At 36.6% G+C, this 24095-nt stretch overlaps 1 protein-coding gene and 1 pseudogene across 2 annotated transcripts; both read left to right on the forward strand.

The window, feature by feature from the left end:
* The first annotated feature begins 778 nt into the window (after positions 1-778).
* Positions 779-9981, forward strand: LOC108318411 (annotated as a pseudogene).
* Positions 9982-13009: 3028 nt separating this feature from the next.
* On the forward strand, positions 13010-14888 carry LOC108318435 (olfactory receptor 4C16). Of its 2 annotated transcripts, XM_017549470.1 has the most exons (2): positions 13010-13124; positions 13277-14888. In XM_017549470.1, exon 2 carries the CDS (start codon positions 13285-13287, stop codon positions 13981-13983), a length of 699 nt encoding a protein of 232 aa, XP_017404959.1. In that variant the 5' UTR covers positions 13010-13124; positions 13277-13284; the 3' UTR covers positions 13984-14888. The 2 variants fall into 2 exon arrangements, with proteins under 2 accessions (XP_017404959.1, XP_017404958.1); XM_017549469.1 differs by having other exon boundaries at positions 13010-14888.
* The last annotated feature ends 9207 nt before the right edge of the window (positions 14889-24095 follow it).

A 24095-nucleotide genomic window follows, 5' to 3' on the forward strand; every position in this document is an offset into this window, starting at 1 on the left:
TATCAGAAATATGTAATAATAATGATAATAATAATTCAAATTTAGAAAAAAGGTAGATGAAAAGAGTATAGTCATTAACAAGTGAATAATCTTTGGGACATGAACTATGCTGTGAATTTGATGACGAGGTATTAATGTCATCAAGAGCCTACAAGACTCTTCAACCAGCTCTCAGCTATTGTGTTGTAGGTGCTCAGTAAATGTATGAAATAAATAAGTGAAAATTTATATCATATTTTCTTGGGTGTGTTAATGAAATGAAAGCATCCTAGCTTGAAGCAATCTAAAAGCAAAGGTTAAGAGGAGGTCTCATATATAAGTAGTTTATTTCAGGAAACAGAATGAAGGCACTGGGGACAGTGAAACAGGGAAAGAAAGAATGTTAATACAAGATGGTGTTAAGTTGATTGCCATTTATCAGTTGGCTCCTAGTTACTGATGGTCAAGAGTTTCTCTAAGCGTGTTATTCCCTTCATATTTTCAGGTGTGGGTATGCACCAGAATGACGTGTCACAGCAGCAAGCACCACAACAGAATGCAAGAGTTGCACTAGTGAAAGCAGGCATCATTGTGGGGATCAGTAGGATGAAGCTGCTACAAGGTTTTAATTCCTGGCAGCCGTTTTCTGTAGCAACAACTAAAGAAAAAAGGTAGGTTAAGAGGATGTGAGACAGAGTACAAAGGATGCCCAACATACCTATTGATTACTAGTTAAAAATCGTGCTGTTTTTGCAGATTTTTCAGTTCAGAACAATATGCTTTCATCAGCCTCTCTTAAATGGGGACTTCAAATAATGTGACTGAATTCATTCTTTTGGGCATTACAAAAAATCCAGAACTAGGGAAAATATTCTCTGCTTTGTTTCTAGCCATGTATGTGACCACAGCGTTGGGGGGAAAAATCTATTTATTGCGTTGACTCTGGATGCAAGTTGAAGTCCGAGGTCACCTATGTACTTTTTCCTTACTTCCTTGTCTCTCATGGATGACACCTACTCTTCCGTCATTGCCCCTTAGATGACTCCTTCTCTGAGAACACTACCATCTCCCTTGAAGGCTGCATGACTCAACTCTTTGCAGAGGATTTTTTGGGTGGTATGGGGATTAGCTTTCTCATTATGCGGCCATCTGTAAGCCCCTGCACTACACAACCATCATGGCTGCTGTTGGTGGTAGGAGCTTGGGTGAGGGGATCCATACATGTCACAATACAGCTTCTTTTCATGTATCAGATACCCTTCTGTGGCCCATAAAACGTTACTGACCATTTTATGTGTGATTTGTTTCCATTGTTGAAACTTGTCTACATGGACGCCTACATCCTGGACTCTTAGTTATCCTCAACAGTGGAGTGATGTATATGGCTATCTTCCTTATCCTAATTGCTTACTACATGGTCATCTTATGCTCCCTAAAGTGTTGTAGCTCTGAAGGTTGACACAAAGCCCTCTCCAACTGTGGCTCCCACCTCACAGTGGTTATATTGTTCTTTGTGCCATGTATTTTCTTGTACATGAAGCCTCTGGTCACTTACCCCATAGACAAGGGAATGGCTTTACTATTGTTGCACCCATGTTAAATCCCCTGATCTATACCCCGAGGAACACCAAGTTAAAAAATGCCATAGGCTGGGCGTGGTGGCTCACGCCTATGATCCCAGCACTTTGGGAGGCCAAGAGATCAAGACCATCCTGGCCAACATGGTGAAACCCTGTCTCTACTAAAAATACAAAAATTAGTCGGGTGTGGTGGCATGTGCCTGTGGTCCCAGCTACTCGGGAGGCTGAGGCAGAAGAATCGCTTGAACCCAGGAGGCGGAGGTTGCAGTGAGCTGAGATTGTGCCACTGCCCTCCAGCCTGGTGACAGAGCAAGACTCCGTCTCAAAAAAAAAAAAAAAAAAAAAAATCCATAAAAAAAAAAAAAAAAAAAAAAAAAAATGCCATAAGGAAACTGGATGAAACAGGGTGGTCACCAGCTTACATGCTAAGAATAAACTTTTAATGCAAGGCCAGTAAGGTTTTACCCTCCTCATTCCCTGAAATCCATTGGGTACATGGGAGCCAGAAGCATTTAAAAAATTTTTTTCTTTTGGAGACAGGGTCTCACTCTGTCCCCCAAGCTGGAGTGCAGTGGCACAATCAGGTCTCACTTCAGCCTCAACATCCCAAGTTCAAGCAGTCCTCCTGCATCAGCTCCTGAGTAGTTGAGACTACAGGTCATGTGCTACAACACCTAGCTAATTTTTTTTTGTATTTTTAGTAGAGACAGGGTTTCACCACGTTGCCCAGGCTGGTCTCAAACTCCTGAACTTCAGCAATCTGGGATTACAGGCATGAGCCAACACACCCATCCCAGAGGCATTTTTAAGCACACACAACAGGCCAAGATAACACAGTGTCCTGCATAATCAGGGTATTGCCTCCAAGTCCAGTCTACTACACCAGCACATTTTGTATTCCATCCCCTTTGTCACAAGGCTCTAGACACGATTTAAAACAAAACAAAACAAAACAAACCTAACCCAGTTTGAATACTCTGAGCCTTTCCCAGTTCAGGGATTTTGTTTTTCTCTCTCTACCACAGTGATCTTTCCCAGAGCCTTTGCATGGCTGGCTCCCTGTCATTGTTTTCTATCTTCAGGTGGACTGCTACCTTCTCAGAAGAGTCTTTCCTGGTGATGTTCTTTGGTAATTCCCTTCAGTTATTAGAAAATTAGTTATTTTCTAATCCCACATACTAATCATATCCTTATTACTAATAATCACAAATTAAGCTTTAAAAATTTAGCTTTTATCTTCTGTTTTCCCTAAAAGCTTGTAATCCTTGTCAAGGCAGAGATTATGTTTATTCATTGGTGTGTAAACCCAATAATTAGAACACTCCCAGTCACCCAGTATGATCTTACTAAATATTATTGGATGAATATAAATCTAAAAGAGACTTTGAGCTAAAAATTTTTGCAAATGAATATCAATAAAAACTTGGGAAAAGCTCCAGAAGGAAGCACTAAACACGGAAAGGAACAACCAGTACCAGTCACTGCAAAAAAGAACCACATGGTAAAGACCAATGACGCAATGAAGAAACTGCCAACCAAAGGGCAAAACATCCAAACAAAAACAAAATGGCAGGATTAAATTCACACATAATAATATTAATGTTAAGTGTAAATGGATTAAATGCCCCAATCAAAAGACACAGACTGGCAAACTGGATAAAAAGCCAAAAGCCATCGGTGTGCTGTATTCAGGAGGCTCATCTCATGTGCAAAGACACACATAGACTCAAAATAAAGGAATGGAGGAAGATTTACCAAGCAAATAGAGAGAGAGAAAAAAAAGCAGGGGTTGCAATCCTAGTCTCTGATAAAATAGACTTTAACCAACAAAGTTAAAAGGAGACAAAGACCAAAAACTCAAACAAATTAACAAGAGAAAAAATGAACCCATTGAAAAGTGAGCAAATGACATGAATAGACATTTCACAAAGGAGGATATATATATAAATGGCCAACAAGAATGAAAAAATGCTCCACAGCACTAATCATCAGGAAAATGCAAATCAACCATCGTGAGATACCACCTTACTCCAGCCAGAACGGAGTAATTTACTGATTGTAAATTAGTACAATCTTTATGGAAAACATTATGGAGATTAAGAACTAAGAACAGATCTACCATTTGATCCAGCAATCCCATTACTGAGTATCTATGCAAAGGAAAAAAAAGTTATTGTATCAAAAAGATACCTACACATATATGTTCATTACAACACAGTTCACAATTGCAAAAATATGGACTGAAACTAAGTGTCTACCAACTGATGAGTGGATAAAGAAAATGTGGTATATATACACACACATATGCACGCACACATGTATATGTATGTATATATGTGATGTGTGTACATATATGTATTTATACACACACACACACACACACACACACACACACACACACACCATGGAAAACCACTAATTCCTAAAAAATAATGTCTTTTGCAGCAACTGGAATGAAACTGGAGGAAATCTTTAAGTGAAGTAACTCAGGAATGGAAAACCAAATACCGCATGTTCTCCCATTTAAGTTGGAGCTATAAGCTATGGCCACACAAAGGCATACAGAGTGTTATAATGAACTCTGGAGATTCAGAAGTGGGGAGGGTAGATGGCAGGGTGAGGGATTAAAAACTACCATTTGGGTACAATGCACACTACTTAGGTGATGTGCACACTAAAATCCTAGACTTCATCACTATACAATTCATCCCTGAACCAAAAACCATCTGCACCCTTAAACCTATTGAAATGAAAATATATATATATATATATATGAATTTCATATACCTTAATATTATAGAACTATCAGATGCTTTTATTAGTGTTTGAGATAAGAAAATAGGAAAGAATTCTATTCATCAGCAATGATTTTGATGTTAAAAAAAATGAAGAAAGGAAAAAAACTGCACAATTTTATTTTGCTTTTTGACCCTATTCATGCTTGTTGCTGAAATGATTTAGCATCAGTTGCAGCTGTGGTTATCATACCTGTGTTCACTTTTGGAAAGAGGTTAGTATTATTACTATTTATATTATACAAATATCAATCTGGTTAATGTTTGATATCCAAAAGGAAACCAAAGTGAAACAAAAATGAAGAAGGAGATATTCTCTCCAAGCTACATCTGTAATGTTCGTCAATACTTGGAAGTGGATATTCATATATTGACAATGACCCACTTCCAAAACTAATTTATAATAGTACTATTATGCAGATTGGATAGTATGATCTATGCAGTCATATCCCCGAAAACAGAGACAACACAAATGACACTGATGTAGGCATTTAGCTCTTCAGCCTTTCAAATGATGACGTCTAAGCTGATAGATGATTTTGGCTGAATTCCAGGGCCAAAGTTGATCTTCAGAGCGTCTCTATTTAAAAGTCCTTAGCCAGGTACTCAAATGTGAGAAACAATTGTCTACACCTCAGGTTTCATGTATATAAACAATGGAAACTTCCAAAGACACACAACTCTTGAGTAAGGATAGGGCTTTGCCCATGCTCTCTGTGACAGGAAGGAAAGAAGAGTGATCTCTGGAAGATGCCCTATGTAAAAGCAGAGTTGGCATAAACTCAAGTGGAGAAAAAGAAATGGGCCTCAGTTGCAGTAATGATCAACAAGTTACCCAACGATGTCCCCAAATAGAAGAAAAATGTAAATTGCTACTCAAATTCTTTTTTCAATTTGGCTTCATTTGTTTTATGTATTCATTCACTTACTAAATTGTTGATTATTAATTATATACTAGAAATGGTGGTTTATAAATGCTTACTGTGGTAGCTATGGTGGAGAACAAGCTAGTCATGATCCCTACCTTCAATAAGTACTTATAATTTATAATACTTGCTAAGAAAGAAATAAGGATTGTTCCATAGTTTCTATCCTTATGTTATGTAAACTTTTTCTCTTTTAAAGTTCTTTAGTCATTAATCACTTCAATCAGGACTTGTATGTGTGTGAGCTCATGGTTCTAGTGCTCATGTGGTCTTATGCAAAAAACTCATGCACTTTGTTCTGAAAGCCTGCTCTTTAGATTCCATATGGCTATTCTTTCATGACTTTATCATGATTCTTCGAACACGCCTCTTGAGATCCTTCAGGGATTCTTTCATGTGTTTGGATAACCCAATATCTTGTTGTTGGCTCCATTCTGTAATCTCTCTGTTTTTTTTTGGGGGGGGTGGGGTGGGGATGACTGCACACAAACTCACAATTCGCACTGCCATTCACGAATAATAATTTCAAAATCCAGTTCTGCAGCACTGACTTGAAATTCATACTTAAAAAAATCAATTGTCTAGTGAACATTTTCACTTGTCAAACCCATGGCTACCTGAATTTCAGCCTGTCCCCATTACCTTGCTTTAATTCTAAGATCCTCAATCTGAGGTGCTATTACTTAGCCATGAAATGATAATGAAATGCCATTCATGATGAAATGTCTTCCATCATTATCACTTTCTAGTGCTCTCTGGTCTTCAGTTTAGGCTAGTGTAAGGAAAACGTGTGGAAAGAGGAAAAAATCACAGGATAAAACAGTCACTAGTACAAACGTTAATACTGAGCTTACTAAATATGTAACCTAGGCAAGCTGCTTAATTTCTGTGAGTTTTGGGTTTCTCACATGTGAAATGTCATTGTTAACACCTATATCATAGAATAATTATGTGAATTTAAAGATATAACTTATGTAAAGTCGCAAGCACAGAGCCTGATATATAAAATGTATGCGATAAATATTTGGTGAAATAATATTAATTCAATACAATTTATTTCTTAATAAATGTTTTTACTAACATGAGTTAGTAAATCAAATGGAAATAAATTTGAAAAAATGTGAGATTTGGTGCTCATCACACATATCAATCTCAGACCACTTGCTATAAATATGTGGTTCTTTGGTGGGGACTGTCTGTAGCCCACAGAAGAGAATCTCTAGTTTCAGAGCTGCACACTGCCTTCCCTGGGTGCACTTGAAAATATATGTTACAGGTGTGTTACATGAGAGAGAAAAGTTTGTTTCCTAATGGGTGAGAGCAGAATTGATGTCTTGCTGATCCACATTTTTAAAACCAGTGACTGGCCGGGCGCGGTGGCCCATGCCTATAATCCCAGCACTTTGGGAGGCTGAGGCGGGTGGATCACGAGGTCAAGAGATCGAGAACATCCTGGTCAACATGGTGAAACCCCGTCTCTACTAAAAATACAAAAATTACCTGGGCATGGTGGTGCGCGCCTGTAGTCTCAGCTACTCGGGAGGCTGAGGCAGGAGCATCCTTTGAACCCAGGAGGCAGAGGTTGCGGTGAGCCAAGATCGCGCCACTGCACTCCAGCCTGGGTAACAAGAGAGAAACTCCGTCTCAAAAACAAAAACAAAAACAAAAAACCAGTGACATTATTTTTGATCTTTTTTGTTTTCTGTTACCCTCTCCAGCACCCATTTTATTTCTCCTCTTTTTTTACCAGTACCCTTGGTGTGCCTGAGGTACCTAACACCTCCACACCATTGTTCATATGTGGCTACTGGATATGAGAAGGGCTAACTTACTATAGGCTAAATAGTAAAAAACAGAAGTTAAATCTGGTTAGCAAAGGAAGGGAATCTTTAGGGAATAATTCTCTCTAGGATGCTAATCTCTTACATCATTATGCATTAAACTATTCTCTCAAGGTTGCAGAAAGAAACATTAAAAAAAATGTACAGGAAGGCTAGTTTCAAAAAGGAATGGACAGACAACACTAAGAGACTCTTCTTATAGTAGAACGATTTGTAATCCTGAAACGCCAGATGCAGGTGATGGGGAGGAAGGCAGCAAGTCACACTGCCACGTGTGTACCTATGCAACAATTTTGCATGTTCTTCACATGTACCCCAAAACCTAAAATGCAATAAAATAAATAAATGGGGAGGGGAAAGAGACTCTTCTAACAGGTAAGATTATTTCCATCTTTGGGAGCTCAGAGAGTTATCATTACAGATTAATTCACAATAATTTATAAATATATTTTATGTCTCGTAACTATGCAGTTCTCACATTCTCTGAAAAAGAGAAAAAACCTAAATTTCTAAAATTTAATGTTAATGTAGGAAATAAGTGGAATGAAATATTATCTCTGGAATAAAATGATTTTTTTGAACTCAACAAATATTTTATGAGCACCAGGCATGTGAAAAGCCATGATTGTTGGGGAGTAAAGAATACATTTCATGTGTTAAGTTTTATTACAGTTTCTTGAGATGGCAGGGTAAATAAATGTTCACTGTTTTTTTAAAAATGCAAGCCACTGGGGCAAGATAAGTCTTCACTAAGAGTTGACAGGTCCTAGAAGCTTAGAAGAGATTATGTCTGATAAAGAGTTAGAGAAAAGTTTAATAGAGAAAGTAACCTTGACAAAGTTTTTGGAGAATACCAGATTTTTCATCTCCAAATGATAGATTTGAAGAAAATATTGTCTATTACAGCATAGAATTGTTACTACTTGGTTGTTTTGAAAATATGATAAGAATATAATTTGAAATTGGTGCATATCTGAGATTTAGTATGAAAAGTTAAATAATCCTCAGAAAATGTTCGGAGTAAGCATGAAAACATGCAAGCTAAATTTTATATATCAAAGGGAAAGACGATATGTTATATATGTGGTAGGGACATTGCTCAAAATACTTTGGGTAAAAAAAATCTTCCCTCCTTTGCCCAACCTCCTTCCACATGTCATCTTATCTCTCCTTGCCCCACCAGAATGCTCATGCTCTCTGTGTAGTATGATTTGGAAAGATGGACATTTAAATATTAATTTCATGTCATTTGGGACAACCAGATATAGGAAGCATAGATAATGCATATTAAATGTTATAATTTGATTTGCATTTCTCTTATGACCAGTGATGATGAGCATTTTTTCATATGTTTGTTGGGTCCTTTGTGGGGACATGGATGAATCTGGAAACCATCATTCTCAGCAAACTGACAGAGGAGCAGAAGATCAAACAACGCATGTTCTCACTCATAGGCGGGTGTTGAACGATGAGAGCACATGGACAAAGGGAGGGGAGCACTACACACTGGGGTCAGTTGGGGGGACATAGGGGAGGGATGGTGGGGGGTGGGGAGCTGGGGGGGATAGCAGGGGGAGAAATGCCAGATGTAGGTGATGGGGAGGAAGGCAGCAAATCACACTGCCATGTGTGTTCCTATGCAACAATTTTGCATGTTCTTCACATGTACCCCAAAACCTAAAATACAATAAAATAAATAAATGGGGAAAAAAAAATAAATGTTATAATTTGATTCTATGGCCAGGTTGTTTTGAAGAGCATTCCTTGATTTGATAGCAGAAATCATGAGACTCAATTATATATGGGAAGGAACTCAAGGAGAGTAGATTATAACACACTTGGATTTAAGAATTTGGGGGATACAGCAGCTTGGGACAACCTGGTTTATTAACTGCAGAGAATGATAAATTATGCAAAGATGTTAGTGAGGATACAGATTCTCTTAAATATAGAAGTCAAGTATAACTGATTTAGGGAGAATTTGGTGGTTTAAGAGATTTATTTTTTTTCTTCTTTATTTTATTTTTCTTTCTTTTTTTTTTAATCATACTTTAGGTTCTGAGGTACGTGTGCAGAACATGCAGGATTGTTGCATAGGTAATGCATGGCAAGGTGGTTTGCTGCCTTCATCCCCTTGTCACCTATACTATATCTGGTATTTCTCCCCACGTTATCCCTCCCCACCCTCCCCAGTCCCCGCTGTCCCTCCTCTAGCAACCCCCAACTGACCGAAGTGTGTGATGCTTCCCTCCCTGTGTCCATGTGTTCTAATTGTTCAATACCCGCCTATGAGTGAGAACATGTGGTGTTTGGTTTTCTGTTCTTGTGTCAGTTTGCTGAGAATTATGGTTTCCAGATTCATCCATGCCCCTATGAAGGACATGAACTCATCATTTTTTGTGGCTGCATAGTATTCCATGGTATCTATGTGCCACATTTTCTTTATTCAGTCTATTGTTATGGACATTTGGGTTGGTTCCAGGTCTTTGCTATTGTAAACAATGCTGCAATGAACATAGGTGTGCATGTGTCTTTATAATAGAACAATTTATAATTCTTTGGGTATATACCCAGTAATGGGATTCCTGGGTCAAATGGTATTTCTATTTCTAGGTCCTTGAGGAATTGCTACACTGTCTTCCTCAGCAGTTGCACTAATTTGCACTCCCACCAAGAGTGTAAAAGTGTTCCTATTTCTCCACATCCATTTCTTAAGGAAAACAATGCTTCTCACTGTGGCCTCTGCAATACCACGAAGAAGCATAGGAGGAGCCTCCTAACCCTGGATTCCACTCCCATCTGCCCTTCAACACCTCCTGGTCGCTTTTCTTTCAGCTATTCTCTGTTACCTCCAACATAAACACATTGTCTGTTTACTATTGTTTTGATCAATGTATCTAGCCATCTAAAGTTGGCTTATCTTGTTTGAAGAGTTGTGGAGAGTGCAGGAGTTATAAGAACATGTGCTGTATTACTGGTGATGCTTTGTCTTCACCCACTGTAACCCACTTTTGTGTCTTTTCCCTTGAGAATTTGATGACAGATGTTAACATTCCTCTGCAAAGAAAACGGATGTAGACTCATATAGATAGACATACACAAAAGTGTGCGGCAGTATCAGAAGGCTATGTAAAACGTTAAGGCTGTCCTTGAATCTCTTAAGAGCCAAGGATTCATATAAAGAAAAAAACCCAACAAATTATTGAGATGATCACTTTTATGGGAGTCAGAGTCCCCAAGTCTTTCTTAGCCGTGTGATGCCTTGCAGAGTACATCTTCTACTCCAAGTCATGGAGCTAATTCACGGAGTTATCTGAAATTGATCTCCAGCTTGAGGAATATATTTGTCATTCTCCCATTCATAATACATAGAAATCCCCAATAAGCAATGATGTGGATGTGTTTTGCCATCAGAATAGCACTAATTAGATACTATCAATGCATTGTTAAAGGAAGAGAGAATGTTCAATTAGGAAACACTAAGCACCATCAGTGGCACAGCAATAGCACAGAAAACAAAACAAAACACTAAGCACCAACATTATAATGGGGATTGGGTTTGGTACAGTGGAGAATAACATCCAGAGAACACATAGCTTTCCAGTATTCTTATTCCAGGATGGAAGCTAGGCATACATAAATAATTTAGTTTAAGCAATTACATATAATAGCATGAGAAAAGAATAAGGGAAGCCTTTAGAAAGCTGCAGAGATTTATTACGAGGCAATTGATGAAGGCTGCTTAGATGAAATTATTTTGCAGTTGTATTTTGAAATGTTACAATAGTTGATGTAGGTAGAAATGGAAAGGAATTCCAGGGAAAAAGACATACTCTGATTATTGACTAATCTATTCACTAAATATTTGATGAAGACCTATAATTATTACCAAGTTAATTACATTATATATTTATAATCCTTAATTTATCTAAAAAACTTTATGTTCAAATATATAAGGTAAATAATTTAGAACATCTAGAAATGAATAGTCTAATGGGATTGCTGATATACAGACCAAAGGTTATACCCTTAAAGGAGTGCTCAAAAATCATAAAGTATTAGAAGTATTAAAGTATTAGAAAATGCCTACCGCATTTTCAAGCATAAATACTTAATGATGAATTATCTTTTTAAATGAATTAAGAAAAAAATGAGCTTATTGTAATGATTAAAATACCAACTCAGTTCCCTTACAGTTTAAGATACTTTTCAAAGATTACAGAGTCCAAAGAGTCCAAAGATATCAAAAATATACATATATGTGTGCATATATATAGATATATATATGTGTGTGTTTTAGAGCTGCATTCTGCCTTCCCTGGACTGTACTTGCAAATAAATGTTACAGGTGTGTTACAGGAGTGTGTGTGTGTGTGTGTGTGTGTGTGTGTATACTGTTTTATTCTTAGCATGCCAAAGTGAATAACTTCATCAGACATTTTCCTGGGAGCATTTTTTTTTATTTGGAGGAAGATAAGGGATATTTCAGATCTGGTGAGGAGAAGAAAATTCGTCAGGGGAGAGGAAGTAATATATATAAAGGGAATTTTGTGCCTATTTTGTCTATTGTATCTGTTTTGGCCAACTTGTAACTCTCATCACAGTGTTTTGAAAGTATTGATGGGAATGTGGAGAAACACAATAGGCTTCCAGACTATATTTGAATAAATTACACTTTCGTTTATATTTGCATATATGTACTGTCTAGTGTCACCTTGACAACAAAAATCTAAAGAGAAAAATTTTTCTTTAACAAGAAGCCTTTTGATAATATTTGTTTCTATATTATTTTTTAAAAAACAAATCATTGGCAAAAGCGACATTTCAAAGTTGAAGAAGAAAATAAATTGAATGAAGAAGGCAGTTACTATCTACTCTGTCTTCTCTAAAATCACATCACCCTCTTTCTTCCAAATCTCTGCTCTGTTCCAGGAATGTGTGGTTTTTGGATGTCTGGATAATAAAAACTCTACTGGGGATTACAAACATGATCTAGTTCAATAATAAACCTTCAAACCACCCCAGTTATAAAATGCTTTCTTGTTTTCACGATTCAAGCTAAACACTTGAATCGTGAAAACAAACAATTGAGTAGTAATACTATACTCAACCCTCATTCCATTTAAACATAACCTCAAGGATTCTGAGTGTTCTAGGGGTGCTTTTAATAAATTAGAGGAAGAAAATTAGAAATAGGGATATTAAAGAGATATCCAATTTTCTAAGAACGTTCATTTCTGTTTATTAGTATATGTCAGTACTAAATATTATAAGGACACATCAATGTAGCAACAGATTATTTAGAGGCTATAAGGGTTTTACTTTTTATAATCTGGAATATCTGGGAGAAATTTTGCAGAGAAGTGGAGCATACTAAGTATTCATAAATAACATATATTTATATAAATATATACAATGAATATGTAATGTATAAACTATGTATTAATATTATCTATAGAGTGGTGGTGGTGTAGGTCTTTGTATCATGAAATTTCAAGAGCAGTCAAATATATCTTAAATGTTGAATGATACACGATGCAAAAAGTGGCCTGAAAATTGAAAATGAAAAAAATGAAGTTAATATTAAAATAGATCCATACCTGTTACATTTACATGCATTGAACTGAAAAAATTAATTAGAATGATGCTAAAGCAAACCAAGACTTGTATTTGAAGAATGCTATACCAACGTATTATGTTCATAAGCACGTTTGAGTCTCATAATAACCCCATGACGTGGTCATTAAAATTATGAAACAAAGTGTTGAAGTGACTTTTTAAGAAATCACTAACAGAATGTATCTGATAGGAAATATTTAATTTTGCATAAAATATTCCATAAAATCACATAGCACACTACAAATTAATTCCTTTATTTTTTGCAGATAGATCATTTCACACTTGCCCCATCACCTCACTCATGAGAACCATGCAACTGAATAATAATGTGACTGAGTTCATTCTGCTTGGATTGACACAGGATCCTTTTTGGAAGAAAATAGTGTTTGTTATGTTTTTGCTTCTCTACTTGGGCACATTGTTGGGTAATTTGCTAATTATTATTATCGTCAAGACCAGCCAGGCACTTAAGAACCCAATGTACTTCTTTCTTTTCTACTTATCCTTATCTGATACCTGCCTCTCTACTTCCATAGCCCCCAGAATGATTGCGGATGCCCTTTTGAAGAAGACAACTGTCTCCTTCAGCGAGTGCATGATCCAAGTCTTTTCATCCCATTTCTTTGGCTGCCTGGAGATCTTCATCCTTATCCTCATGGCTGTTGACCGCTATGTGGCCATCTGTAAGCCCCTGCACTACATGACCATCATGAACCACCGGGCCTGTGGTGTGTTGATGGCTGCAGCCTGGGTGGGATCCTGCGTGCATTCCTTAGCTCAGATTTTTCTTGCCCTGAGTTTGCCTTTCTGTGGCCCCAATGTGATCGATCACTATTTCTGTGACTTGCAGCCCTTGTTGAAACTTGCCTGTTCAGACACCTATGTGGTCAACCTACTCCTGGTTACCAACAGTGGGGCCATTTGTACAGTGAGTTTTGTCATGCTGATGTTCTCCTATGGCGTCATCTTGCATTCTCTGAGAAACCACAGTGCTGAAGGGAGAAAGAAAGCCCTTTCCACCTGTGTTTCCCACATCATTGTGGTCATCTTGTTCTTTGGACCTTGCATATTTATATACACACGGCCTGCCACCACCTTCCCCATGGATAAGATGATAGCTGTGTTTTATACACTTGGAACACCTTTGCTCAACCCTCTGATTTATACCCTGAGGAACACAGAAGTGAAAAGTGCCATGAGGAAGTTATGGAGCAAGAAATTGATCACAGATGACAAAAAATAAATGAAGATTTCAAATCCTTCTTCAAGTTTGGAGTGCCCTAGAAGAAATCAATAGAGAATATTATCTTCTTATTGTTGATTTAATGTAATCTTGTCATGGTGCATGAGGGTTAGTTCCTTTGGGACAAGAGACAGGGTGGACAAATAACACTGGTTAATGTTGAGTTAGTTTTATGTGGCTGAAAAGGCAGCATGCCGTACAAACAGATATGTAAGGCTCATTGCCTTCACTGCTGTCTCTGGTACTCCTGGCTGCTTGGTGTCACTTGTGGTTTAGATCTGCAGTTTGCCTGTTCTTCTCCATGTTTACTTCTGGAATTCACTGCTAATAGTTACCTATCTATATGTCAACTGTCTAACAGGTTTTTCCCCTTCTTAATGGTTTTCTTTATTAGACATGTTAGATTCTTTATACCTCATGATCAACTTAGTTGCTCTTCCTGACTCAACAGAAAGTACCATATTTCAATAATTGTAGAAGCTTTATGTTGTAAGGAATGGTATACATGGCCTAGGTAATCTCCCTTTCAATTCTTTGAGCTGTATGCTGAAATCTTTCCATAAATTCACCTCGATACTTCTAGAACCGTGATAGAACACAGAAAGAAAATTTACCCTTGATCTTAAGAAGACTATCACTGAAAGAGTTCTTGATCTTAAGAAGACTATCACTGTTGGGGTTATAGTCATATAATTATTATTTTTGTAAAATCACTTTTTGGTCCTAATTTGATCCCTTCTAATTTGGAGGACTATTAATGTTTCTCTCAAACCATAATAATTACAGTAATTTGTTCATATTAGAAGGATATTATGACTGTAGGATAGATAACTCAAATTAAGGCAGAGATACTATGTGGGCTGGAAATAAAGAGTGTAACCAGTTGGTTGCAGGAAATTTGAAACAACAGACTCAATAAAGTATCTGATAACCTAGAGGCATATTTTTAGAATTAGAAAAATAAATAGGTTATCAAGATATAAATTATTGTAGTGAGATTTCTATACAATGGAGAAGAGAGGAACTTAAACAGAGAAGGTAGAGATGTTTAGATGAGAGGTATATTTCTGCAGTGGAAATTGCTATCGCCTTTTGTCTTTTTTATTAACTTGTTTGTTTCATGCTAAAAGCACATGTTTTATGATGGAAAATAATGATGTCTCAATCACTGCTCCTTTTCCTGAGTACTTTATATTCAATTTGATTATGGAAACATTGACACTAGGTAAATGCATACTTCTCTCCCTTCATATAGAGAGGATAAAACAAGCTCACTTTTACATAACAAGTATAAAAGATACTGAGTGACTGACCAAGAATATTAAAAAAAAACTTCAACCTCAACTGCAACCCATTATGAAATTATTGATATTATTGAATTCAACAAGACTTAATTAAGTTCTTGAGGGTACACCAGCCAAAACTGATAAGACCTGGGACTGAGTGTGTCAGAAGGGAAGAGTAATTCATGAACAAATGGATGATTCTGATCCTATTACACTGTAACATGCTAAATCAAAGCCCCTCTCTCAACTCACATGTATGGGCTCATTGGGAGTACTGTATAATCAACTGACAGAGAAGGGACTGATTTTGGTCTGGTTTTCAGACAAGTCACCTCAATTCATTGACATCAATTGTATAGAACAGCTGCCCTTCACAGAGCAATTCAAAGGAAGTCTCACAGGTAAGTAGCATAGGGAAATTGTGCTAGTGGACGGAGACCTGACACACTTTTTCTGCTTTGTATATAGGGAGAAATATCCTATTAACAATATACATTGACTCAAGGGTAGCAGCAAATGCCTGGGTTTTTTATCCAACTGGAAGATGAAAACACTAGGCAAGGTAGTCTATGAAACATTTGTGTGAACAGCTCTATTGGAGTGGGAACTAACTAGAAAGATGTAGAAGAGAATAGGCTTTAACTAGCCAGGTGATCAGGGTGAACTGTGTTCTATCTATCCAGCCTAAGGCTATCCAAATGATAGCACATGAGCAGAGCATCTGTAGTGACAAGCATGCAGGTTACGCCTAGTCACAGTGTTATGGACTCCCTGCCTTAGATGCTGATCTACCTTCTGCCACCTCTGAGTGTGCAACCTGCCAGTAGCAGATGCCATGCCTGAACACTCAATATGATGCTATCCTCTGGGAAAATGGTCATCACCTGGCAGCAAGTTGACGATATCAGACCTTTTTCACCCTGAAGGTGACAGTAATTTGTCATCAGAAATGATAAATACTTTAGATACAGGTTTGCCTCCCATCTCCAAAAATACCTTCACCTACACCAGCAATTGGTGGCTTGCAGCCTGAGGGATACATTGACATAATATGCTTTAATCATTGCTGAGAACATGTTACCCATTTGTGGACAAAGGAGATAAGAAAGTGTTGTCATGATCTCAGAATTCACTGATTCTACCGTGTAACCTATTACCCATGAGCAGCCAGCCTGATAGAAAAAGCCTGTTAAGAGTTCGATTAAGAAACTAGCCAGAAGCCATCTCTGTGAGGATTTGGGATGCTGTCCTCAGGATTCAGTATATGCACTGAACACTGAACTGATGCTATATATGGTGTGGGGTCCCCATTTGCCTAACAGACTAATATACATCATTCTTAGACCCAAGTGGTGAAAGTGAAGTGTTTACCATTGTCAACACTCCCAGGAACTCACTTTTAGAGTCTTTAGTTTCACCAGGATACAGGTCCTGGTTTCTGGAGAGGAAAATGTATTTGCCAGGAAAGCTGTAGAAACACAGTAGGAACCACAAAATAGCGCCCCTTATATGAGTAAATCAGCAGATAAAAAAGAGTTACTGTTCTGGCTGCAGTACTTGGTTCTGTTTGTTGGGAGTAGCTAGAGTTGTTAGTATAGATTAGGACAGAGATGACTGTATCCAGAACACAGAGAATGTAGTGGAATCTCTCTTAGCACTTGCACAACCAAGGATAACTGTAACTGGACAATTATTGCAACTATAGCCAAGTCTTCAGTGTCTTGGGAGTTTTTTTGTTTTGTTTTGTTTTTAGATGGAGTCTCGCTCTGTTGCCCAGACTGTAGGACAGTGGAGCGATGTCAGCTCACTGCAACCTCCACCTCCCAGGTTCAAGTGATTCTCCTGTCTCAGACTTTCAAGTAGCTGGGACTACAGGCATGAGCCATCATGCCTGGCTAATTTTTTGTATTTTTAGTAGAGACAGGGTTTTGCCATGTTGATCAAGCTGATCTTGAACTCCAGACCTCAGGTGATACACCCACCTCGGCCTCCCAAATGCTGGGAATACAGGTTTGAGCCACCGTGCCCGGCCCATCTCAGGAACTTTGCAGGTGAACTAGTTTGCTAGTTTTCTCTGTTTACTCAGATGACTGGAACCTCCCCCACCCTGCTAAGTCAGTTATCTAATAATGCCCATCTCCATGTTTCCAAAAATGCAACAGAATCTTTCCCCAGCTGGTATTTTCTATCTGGTTCTTTCTATCACTCTGTATTAACCCACATTTTTTAATTTTACTCTTATGTTAGTGACCATTCAGATGACACAGGAAATACATTTTTAGGGATATCAGAAATACCAATTTTTAAAGTAGACTTTTATTAGTTTTCTTTCCATAATACAATGACATGAAAAGGAGGAAACCAAAAAGTACATAATATAACCAACTGGATGACCTGGTCTGCATTAAACTATAAAGGAGCACATGCATAAATTGATAATTCAAACATATCAATAATGCAAAAAACAAAAAACAAGGCATGAGCTGCGGTGCCTGGCCACAACAACAACAACAACAACAACAAAAACTTTTGTCTTAAGTTTGAGAAAATTATTTTGAAATTTCCCCTCTAAACTTTTAAATTATTCCTCAAAATGGATGCTGTTGTACTGTGACCAATACTTTTTAAAAGACTTCATAGAGGCACCTAAGGCTTCAATGTACTTATTCCAAGTTACATTATTCCTTCATTTCTAAAACACATTCTTCTCCAGAAGAGCAGAAGATGTCTGCATACAAGGCATTAACTGCTAGATTAAAAGTGTTGGTATGCCCATATTTGCTGTGTTCATAGAGAAATGCTCAAATGGTTCTGCTGAGTTCCTCTTTGGCTGGGGAGTGATCTTACCCCCAAACCAGGTGACCAAGGCAACGTCTCCTTTAGGATGACTTAAACACATTTTTAGGACGATTAAATATGGGTAGTGAAATTAAACATATCCTTAACATTTGGTCTTGTCAGTGTTTTAGATTTTAGCTAGTCAAGTAGTTATATGTGATAACTCATTGTCTTAATTTGTAATTCTCTATGACATCATTTTATATCCTCATTTCTTATCTATATATATCTTCCTTGGTGAGGTGTCTTTTGAGATTTTTTGACTAGTGTTTTTAAAACTGGGTTGCTTGCCTTTTTAATTGTTGAGTCTTAAGGGTTCTTTGAAAATTTTGTTTAACAAAATATACAGGTGTGAGCCATGTTGCCTGGTGCTTCCATGTCTTTTTATGACTTAATGGCTCATTTCTTCTTAGCATTGAACATTATTTTGTTGTGTGGATGTACCATAGTTTGTTTATACATTCACCTACCAAAGACATTTTGATTGCTTCCACATTTTGCATTTCTGGGTAAACTTGCTGTAAACATATGAGTACCAGTTTTTGTATGACATAAGTTTTCAATTGCTTTTGGTAAATACAAAGAAGCATGATTGCTGGATTATATGGTAAGAGTATGCTTAGTTTTGTAAAAAAAAACTTCCAAACTGCCTTACAAAGTGACTATACTATTTTGCCTTGGTAGAGAATTCTCAAACCAAGAGCTTCTAATAATAATATTTTCTAATAAGAGTCTCTGTTGTTCCATACCTACACCAGCATTTTGTCTTGTCAATGTTTCAGTTTGGCATCCTAAATAGGTGTATCGTAATCTCCTGTTGTTTTAATCGGCAATCCTTTAATGATATTATGATGCTCAACATTTTTTCATGGTTATTCAATTCTTATTTCCCATTTTAAATTAGATTATTTGTTTTTGGAAATTAAGTTGAAATTCCTTATATATTTTGAGTATCAGTCTCTTATCAGATACATTATATATAAATATTTTCTCCTTTTCTGCTGTGTATTAGTCTGTTCTCAAGCTGCTAATAGAGACATACCCGAGACTGAGTAATTTATAAAGAAAAAGAGATTTAATGGATTCACAGTTCTATGTGGCTGGGAAGTGCTCACAATCATGGTGGAAGGTGAAAGGCATGTCTTACATGGTGGCAAACAAGGGAGAATGAAAACATAGTGACAGGGGTTTCCCCTTATAAAACCCTCAGATCTTATGAGACTTATTCACTACTAAGCAAACAGTATTGGGGAAACTGCCCCCATGATTCAGTTATCTTTCACCAGGTCCCTCCCACAACACATAGGAATTACTGAAGCTACAATTCAAGTTGAGATTTGGGTAGGGACACAGCCAAATCGTATCATGCTGGTTATCTTTTACTCTGTTGATTGATTCCTTTGCTGTGTAGAAGTTTTTCGTTTGGCATCATTCCACTTGACTTACTTGTCTTTAGTTGCCTGTGATTTTGGTGTTGTATCTATGAAATCACTGCCAAGGCCAATGTGATGAATCTTTTCCTGTATGTTTTCTACTGAAAGTTTTACAATTGTAGGTCTTTGTCTTTAAATCTCTAATTAATTTTGAATTGATTTTTAAACGATACTGTACAATGAGTCTCTTTTTTATCATTTGGCTTATGGATATTCAGTTTTCCCAGTGTCATTGTTTAAGAGACCATCTTTTCCTTATGGTGTATTTTTGTCATTCTTGTTGAAGATCAGTTTACCATATCTGCCTGGATTTATTTGTAGGATCTCTATTCTGTTCCATTAGACTGTATGTCTAGTTTTATGCTAGTGTCATACTGCTAAAATTAGTATAGTTTCGTAAAATATTTTAAAGTCAAGAAATATGGTGTCTGCAGCTTTGTTCTTTCTAAAGATTCCTCTCAATCTGAGTTCTTATGGGGTCCACATGGATTTTAGAATATTTTCTTTTGTTTCTGTATAAAAAGCTGTTGGAATTTTGATAGGGATTGGATTGAATCTATTGATCCCTCTGTTATATGAACTGTTAACAATGTCAAGTCTTTCAATCTATGAACGTAGGGTACCTTTTCATTTATTTGTGTCTTCTTTAATTTTGTTCACCAATGATTTGTAGTTTTTTGGCACAAGTCTTTCCTTTCCTTGGTTAACTTGGCTAAGCATGGTGGTGCATTCCTGGGCAACAGAGTAAGACCTTGTCTCTACAAAAAATTACAAAAAAAATAGCTGGGTATGGTGGTGCATGCCTTTAGTCCCAGCTATTTGGGAGGCTGAGGCTGGAGGATTGCTTGAATCCAGGAGATTGAGGCTGCAGTGAGCCATGATTGCACCACTCCACTCCAGCTTAAGAAACAGACTGAGACCCTGTCTTACAAAAATAATAAGAAATAAAATAAAATAATTTTATTATTTTTGATGCTATTCTAAATGGAATTGTTTTCTTAATATCATTTTCAGTGACTTTGTTATTAGTGTATAAAAATTCACCTAATTTTTGTATATTAATTTGTGTTCTGCAACTTTACTGTATATTTTGATACTATCTAACAGGTTTGTATTTGTTTTTGTTTTTTGTTATGTCATCTTTAAACAGTGATAATTGTGCCCCTTCTTTCTCATTTGAGTGTCTTTTATTTATTTATCTTGCCTAATTGTTCTGGCTCGTACATTCAGTGCTATGTTAAATATGAAAGTAAATTGTGAGAATGGGCATCCTTGTCTTGTTTCAACGGATCTGTTCATTTTTAAACATGCAATACTATTATTTTATTACAGACTCTCTCTCTCCCTTCAGAACATAATTTTATAATTGCTTTATAAAATTATTTTTTTATTTTTATTTTTAATTTTTTCAATATTTAATATTATCCAAATTATTTATTTTTATTTTTTGAGACAGGGCTGGAGTCTAGATTGGAGTGCAGTGGTGCCATCACAGCTCACTGCAGCCTTGAACTCCTGAACTCAGTGATACTTCTGCCTCAGCCTACAGAGTAACTAGGACTACAGTTATGAGTCACTACACCTGGCTAATAATTTCTTTATGTATTTAGATGCTCTGCTGTAGAATGCATATATAGTTAATTGCTGTGTCTCTTGGTGAATTCATCCTTTTATCATTATATTAATATAATTATCTTCTTTGTGTCTTTTTATAGTTTTTGACTAAAAGTTTATTTTGAGATGTAAATATAGCTACCTCTGCTTTTTTTTTGGTTTCCATTTGCATGGAGTATTTTCTTTCATCCCTTCACTTTTAGCCTATGTCTGTTCTTACTAGTAAAATGAGTCTTTTATTGGCAGCATATTGTCATGTCTTGTTTTTTAATAAAATCAGTTGCTGTATATGTTTTGCTGGAGAATATAACTCATTTATATTTAAGGTAATTATCTATAGATAAGAACTTGCTACTGCCATTTATAATTTGTTTTCTGATTTTTTTTCCCACAGATCTTTTGATTCTTCCTCTTTTGTCTTTTTTGGTAGTTTCAAGGTTGTATGTGGTGGTATGCCTTGAATCCCTTCTTTTTATGTTATGTGCAACTACTATAGGTTTTTGTTTCATGGCTACCGTGGCGCTTACATAACATATTTTATCCTTATAACAGGATACTTTGAGCTGATAACAACTTGTCTTTAATTACAAACAAAAACTACACTTTCATCCTATTCACCTTTATGATTTTGATGTCAACATTTACATTTGTTTGTAGTAATTTTTATGCCTTAACAATTTATTGTAGCTACAGTTATTTTCAATAGTTTTGTCTTTTAAACCTCAAGTAGGGATGAAATTGCTTTACATATTAACCTTACAGTATTGGAGAATTCTGAGTATGAATTACTGATGCCAGTGACATTTTTAGTTTCATGTATGTCTTGTTATTAATTATCAGTCTTTCAGCAATTCCTGTGAAGATCTCCTGGTGATTAATTTCCTTAACATTTGTTTGTCAGGGAAAGTTTTTATTCTCTCTCATTTCTGAAGAACAGCTTTGCCAGATAAAGTCAATTTAGTTGGCAATTTTTTGTTTTATGTTTTTTAAAGCATGTTGAATATATAATCCCAATTTCTTCTTGACTAGAGAGCTTCTGCTGAAAAATCTTGTGAAAGCTGTATTCGGCTTTCTTTGGAGGTGATTTTTTTTAACTCTTACTATTTTCAGTATGCTTTTTCTTTGATAATTTGATTATGATTGACTTGGTGAATTTCTCTTTCAGTTGAATTTGATTGGTGACCCCCGAGCTTCCTGCACCTGGATGATGTTGGCTTTCCCCAGGTTTGGGAAAGTTTTAGCTATTCTTTTCTTTTCTTTTTTTTCCCTCCTCCCTCAGCCTCCCAAGTAGCTGGGATTAGGGGCATGTGCCACCTCACCCGGCTAGTTTTTGTATTTTTTTTTTTTTTGTACTTTAGGTTCTGGGATACATGTGCAGATCATGCAGGTTTGTTGCATAGGTATATACATGGCAAGGTAGTTTGCTGCCTCCATCCCCCCATCATCTATATCTGGCTTTTCTCTCCATGGTATCCCTCCTCACCTTCCCTGCAAAAACAATCAATGGGGAAAGGATTCCCTGTTTAATAAATGGTGTTGGGAAACTGGCTAGCAATGTGCAGAAAGCAGAATCTGGACCCCTTCCTGACACCTTACACTAAAATTAACTCCAGTTGGATTGAAGATTTAAACATAAGACCTAACACCATGAAAACCCTAGAAGAAAACCTAGGCAAAACCATTCAGGACATAGGCATAGGCAAGGACTTCATGACAAAACACCAGAAGCAATGGCAAGAAAAGTTGAAATAGACAAATGGGATCTAATTAAACTTCAGAGCTTCCATACAACAAAAGAAACCACCATTAGAGTAAGCCAGCAACCAACAGAATGGGAAAAAATTTTTGCAGTATACCCATCTGACAAAAGGCTAATATCCAGAATCTACAAAGAACTAAAACAGATTTACAAGAAAAAAAAAAAAGCGATTCAAAAGTGGGCAAAGGATATGAACAGATACTTTTCAAAAGAAGACATATATGAGGCCAACAAACTTATGAAAAAAATGCTCATCATCACTGATCATTAGAGAAATGCCAGTCAAAACTACACTGGGATACCATCTAACACCAGTTAAAATGGTGATCATTAAAAAATCTGGAGCTATTACTTTCTTAAATATGTTTTCTTGGTCTTTTGCTGTCTCTTCTTCATAAACTTTTAAAAATACCAGTGGTAGTTTGTCTGATGATGTCCCATGATTCCTGTAGGCCTTCTTTATTTTTTTAATCCTTTTTAAATTTTGCTTCTCTAATTGGATAGTTTCAGATGTCTCATCTTTGAGCTCACTGATTTTTCAATGTAGTTATTTTATTCCTTATCTCTAGGATTTTGATTTTTAAAAATTATTTCTATTTCTTTGTAAAATATTTCATTTTTTACAAAGAAATATTTCATTCAAAAATATTTTTCCAAATTTTATTTAATTTTGTGTTTATGTTTTCTTAAGTTCTCTGAACCTCTTTAAAAGGAATTTTTTGAATTCTTTTGTCAGTTTCACAAGTCTGCACTTCTTCTGAGTTTATTATTGGAGACTTATTAGTTCCTTTTGTGGTATCATATTTACCTGATTTTTTTATAATCTTTGTGTCTTTCGATTGATGCCAGTGCATTTAAGAAGATGACCACCTCTTCTAGGCTTTGTGACTGTTCTTTGGTGGTGATAGACCTTTATTATTTGTCTAGTCTGGATTCTGAATAAACTGGCCGGTAACCACTCCAGACAAGCAGACCCTAGTGCTGGGTTATTTAGTTGTGCTGGATAATGTTTTGTGTTTTGAGGTCAAATGATACTGCTGACTATGCTCCATGGACTGATGAGATCATGCTGACACCAAGTGAAGCTGCTGGTTGGATACTGCAAACATCTCTGATTAGGCAAGATGACAGGTTATCTTTCCTAGCTGTGCTATGGTTGTCTGGAATCTGTAGTTTTGCAGA

This window comes from Cebus imitator, unplaced genomic scaffold (assembly GCF_001604975.1).
Source record: "Cebus imitator isolate Cc_AM_T3 unplaced genomic scaffold, Cebus_imitator-1.0 Scaffold218, whole genome shotgun sequence".
Lineage (NCBI taxonomy): Eukaryota > Metazoa > Chordata > Mammalia > Primates > Cebidae > Cebus > Cebus imitator.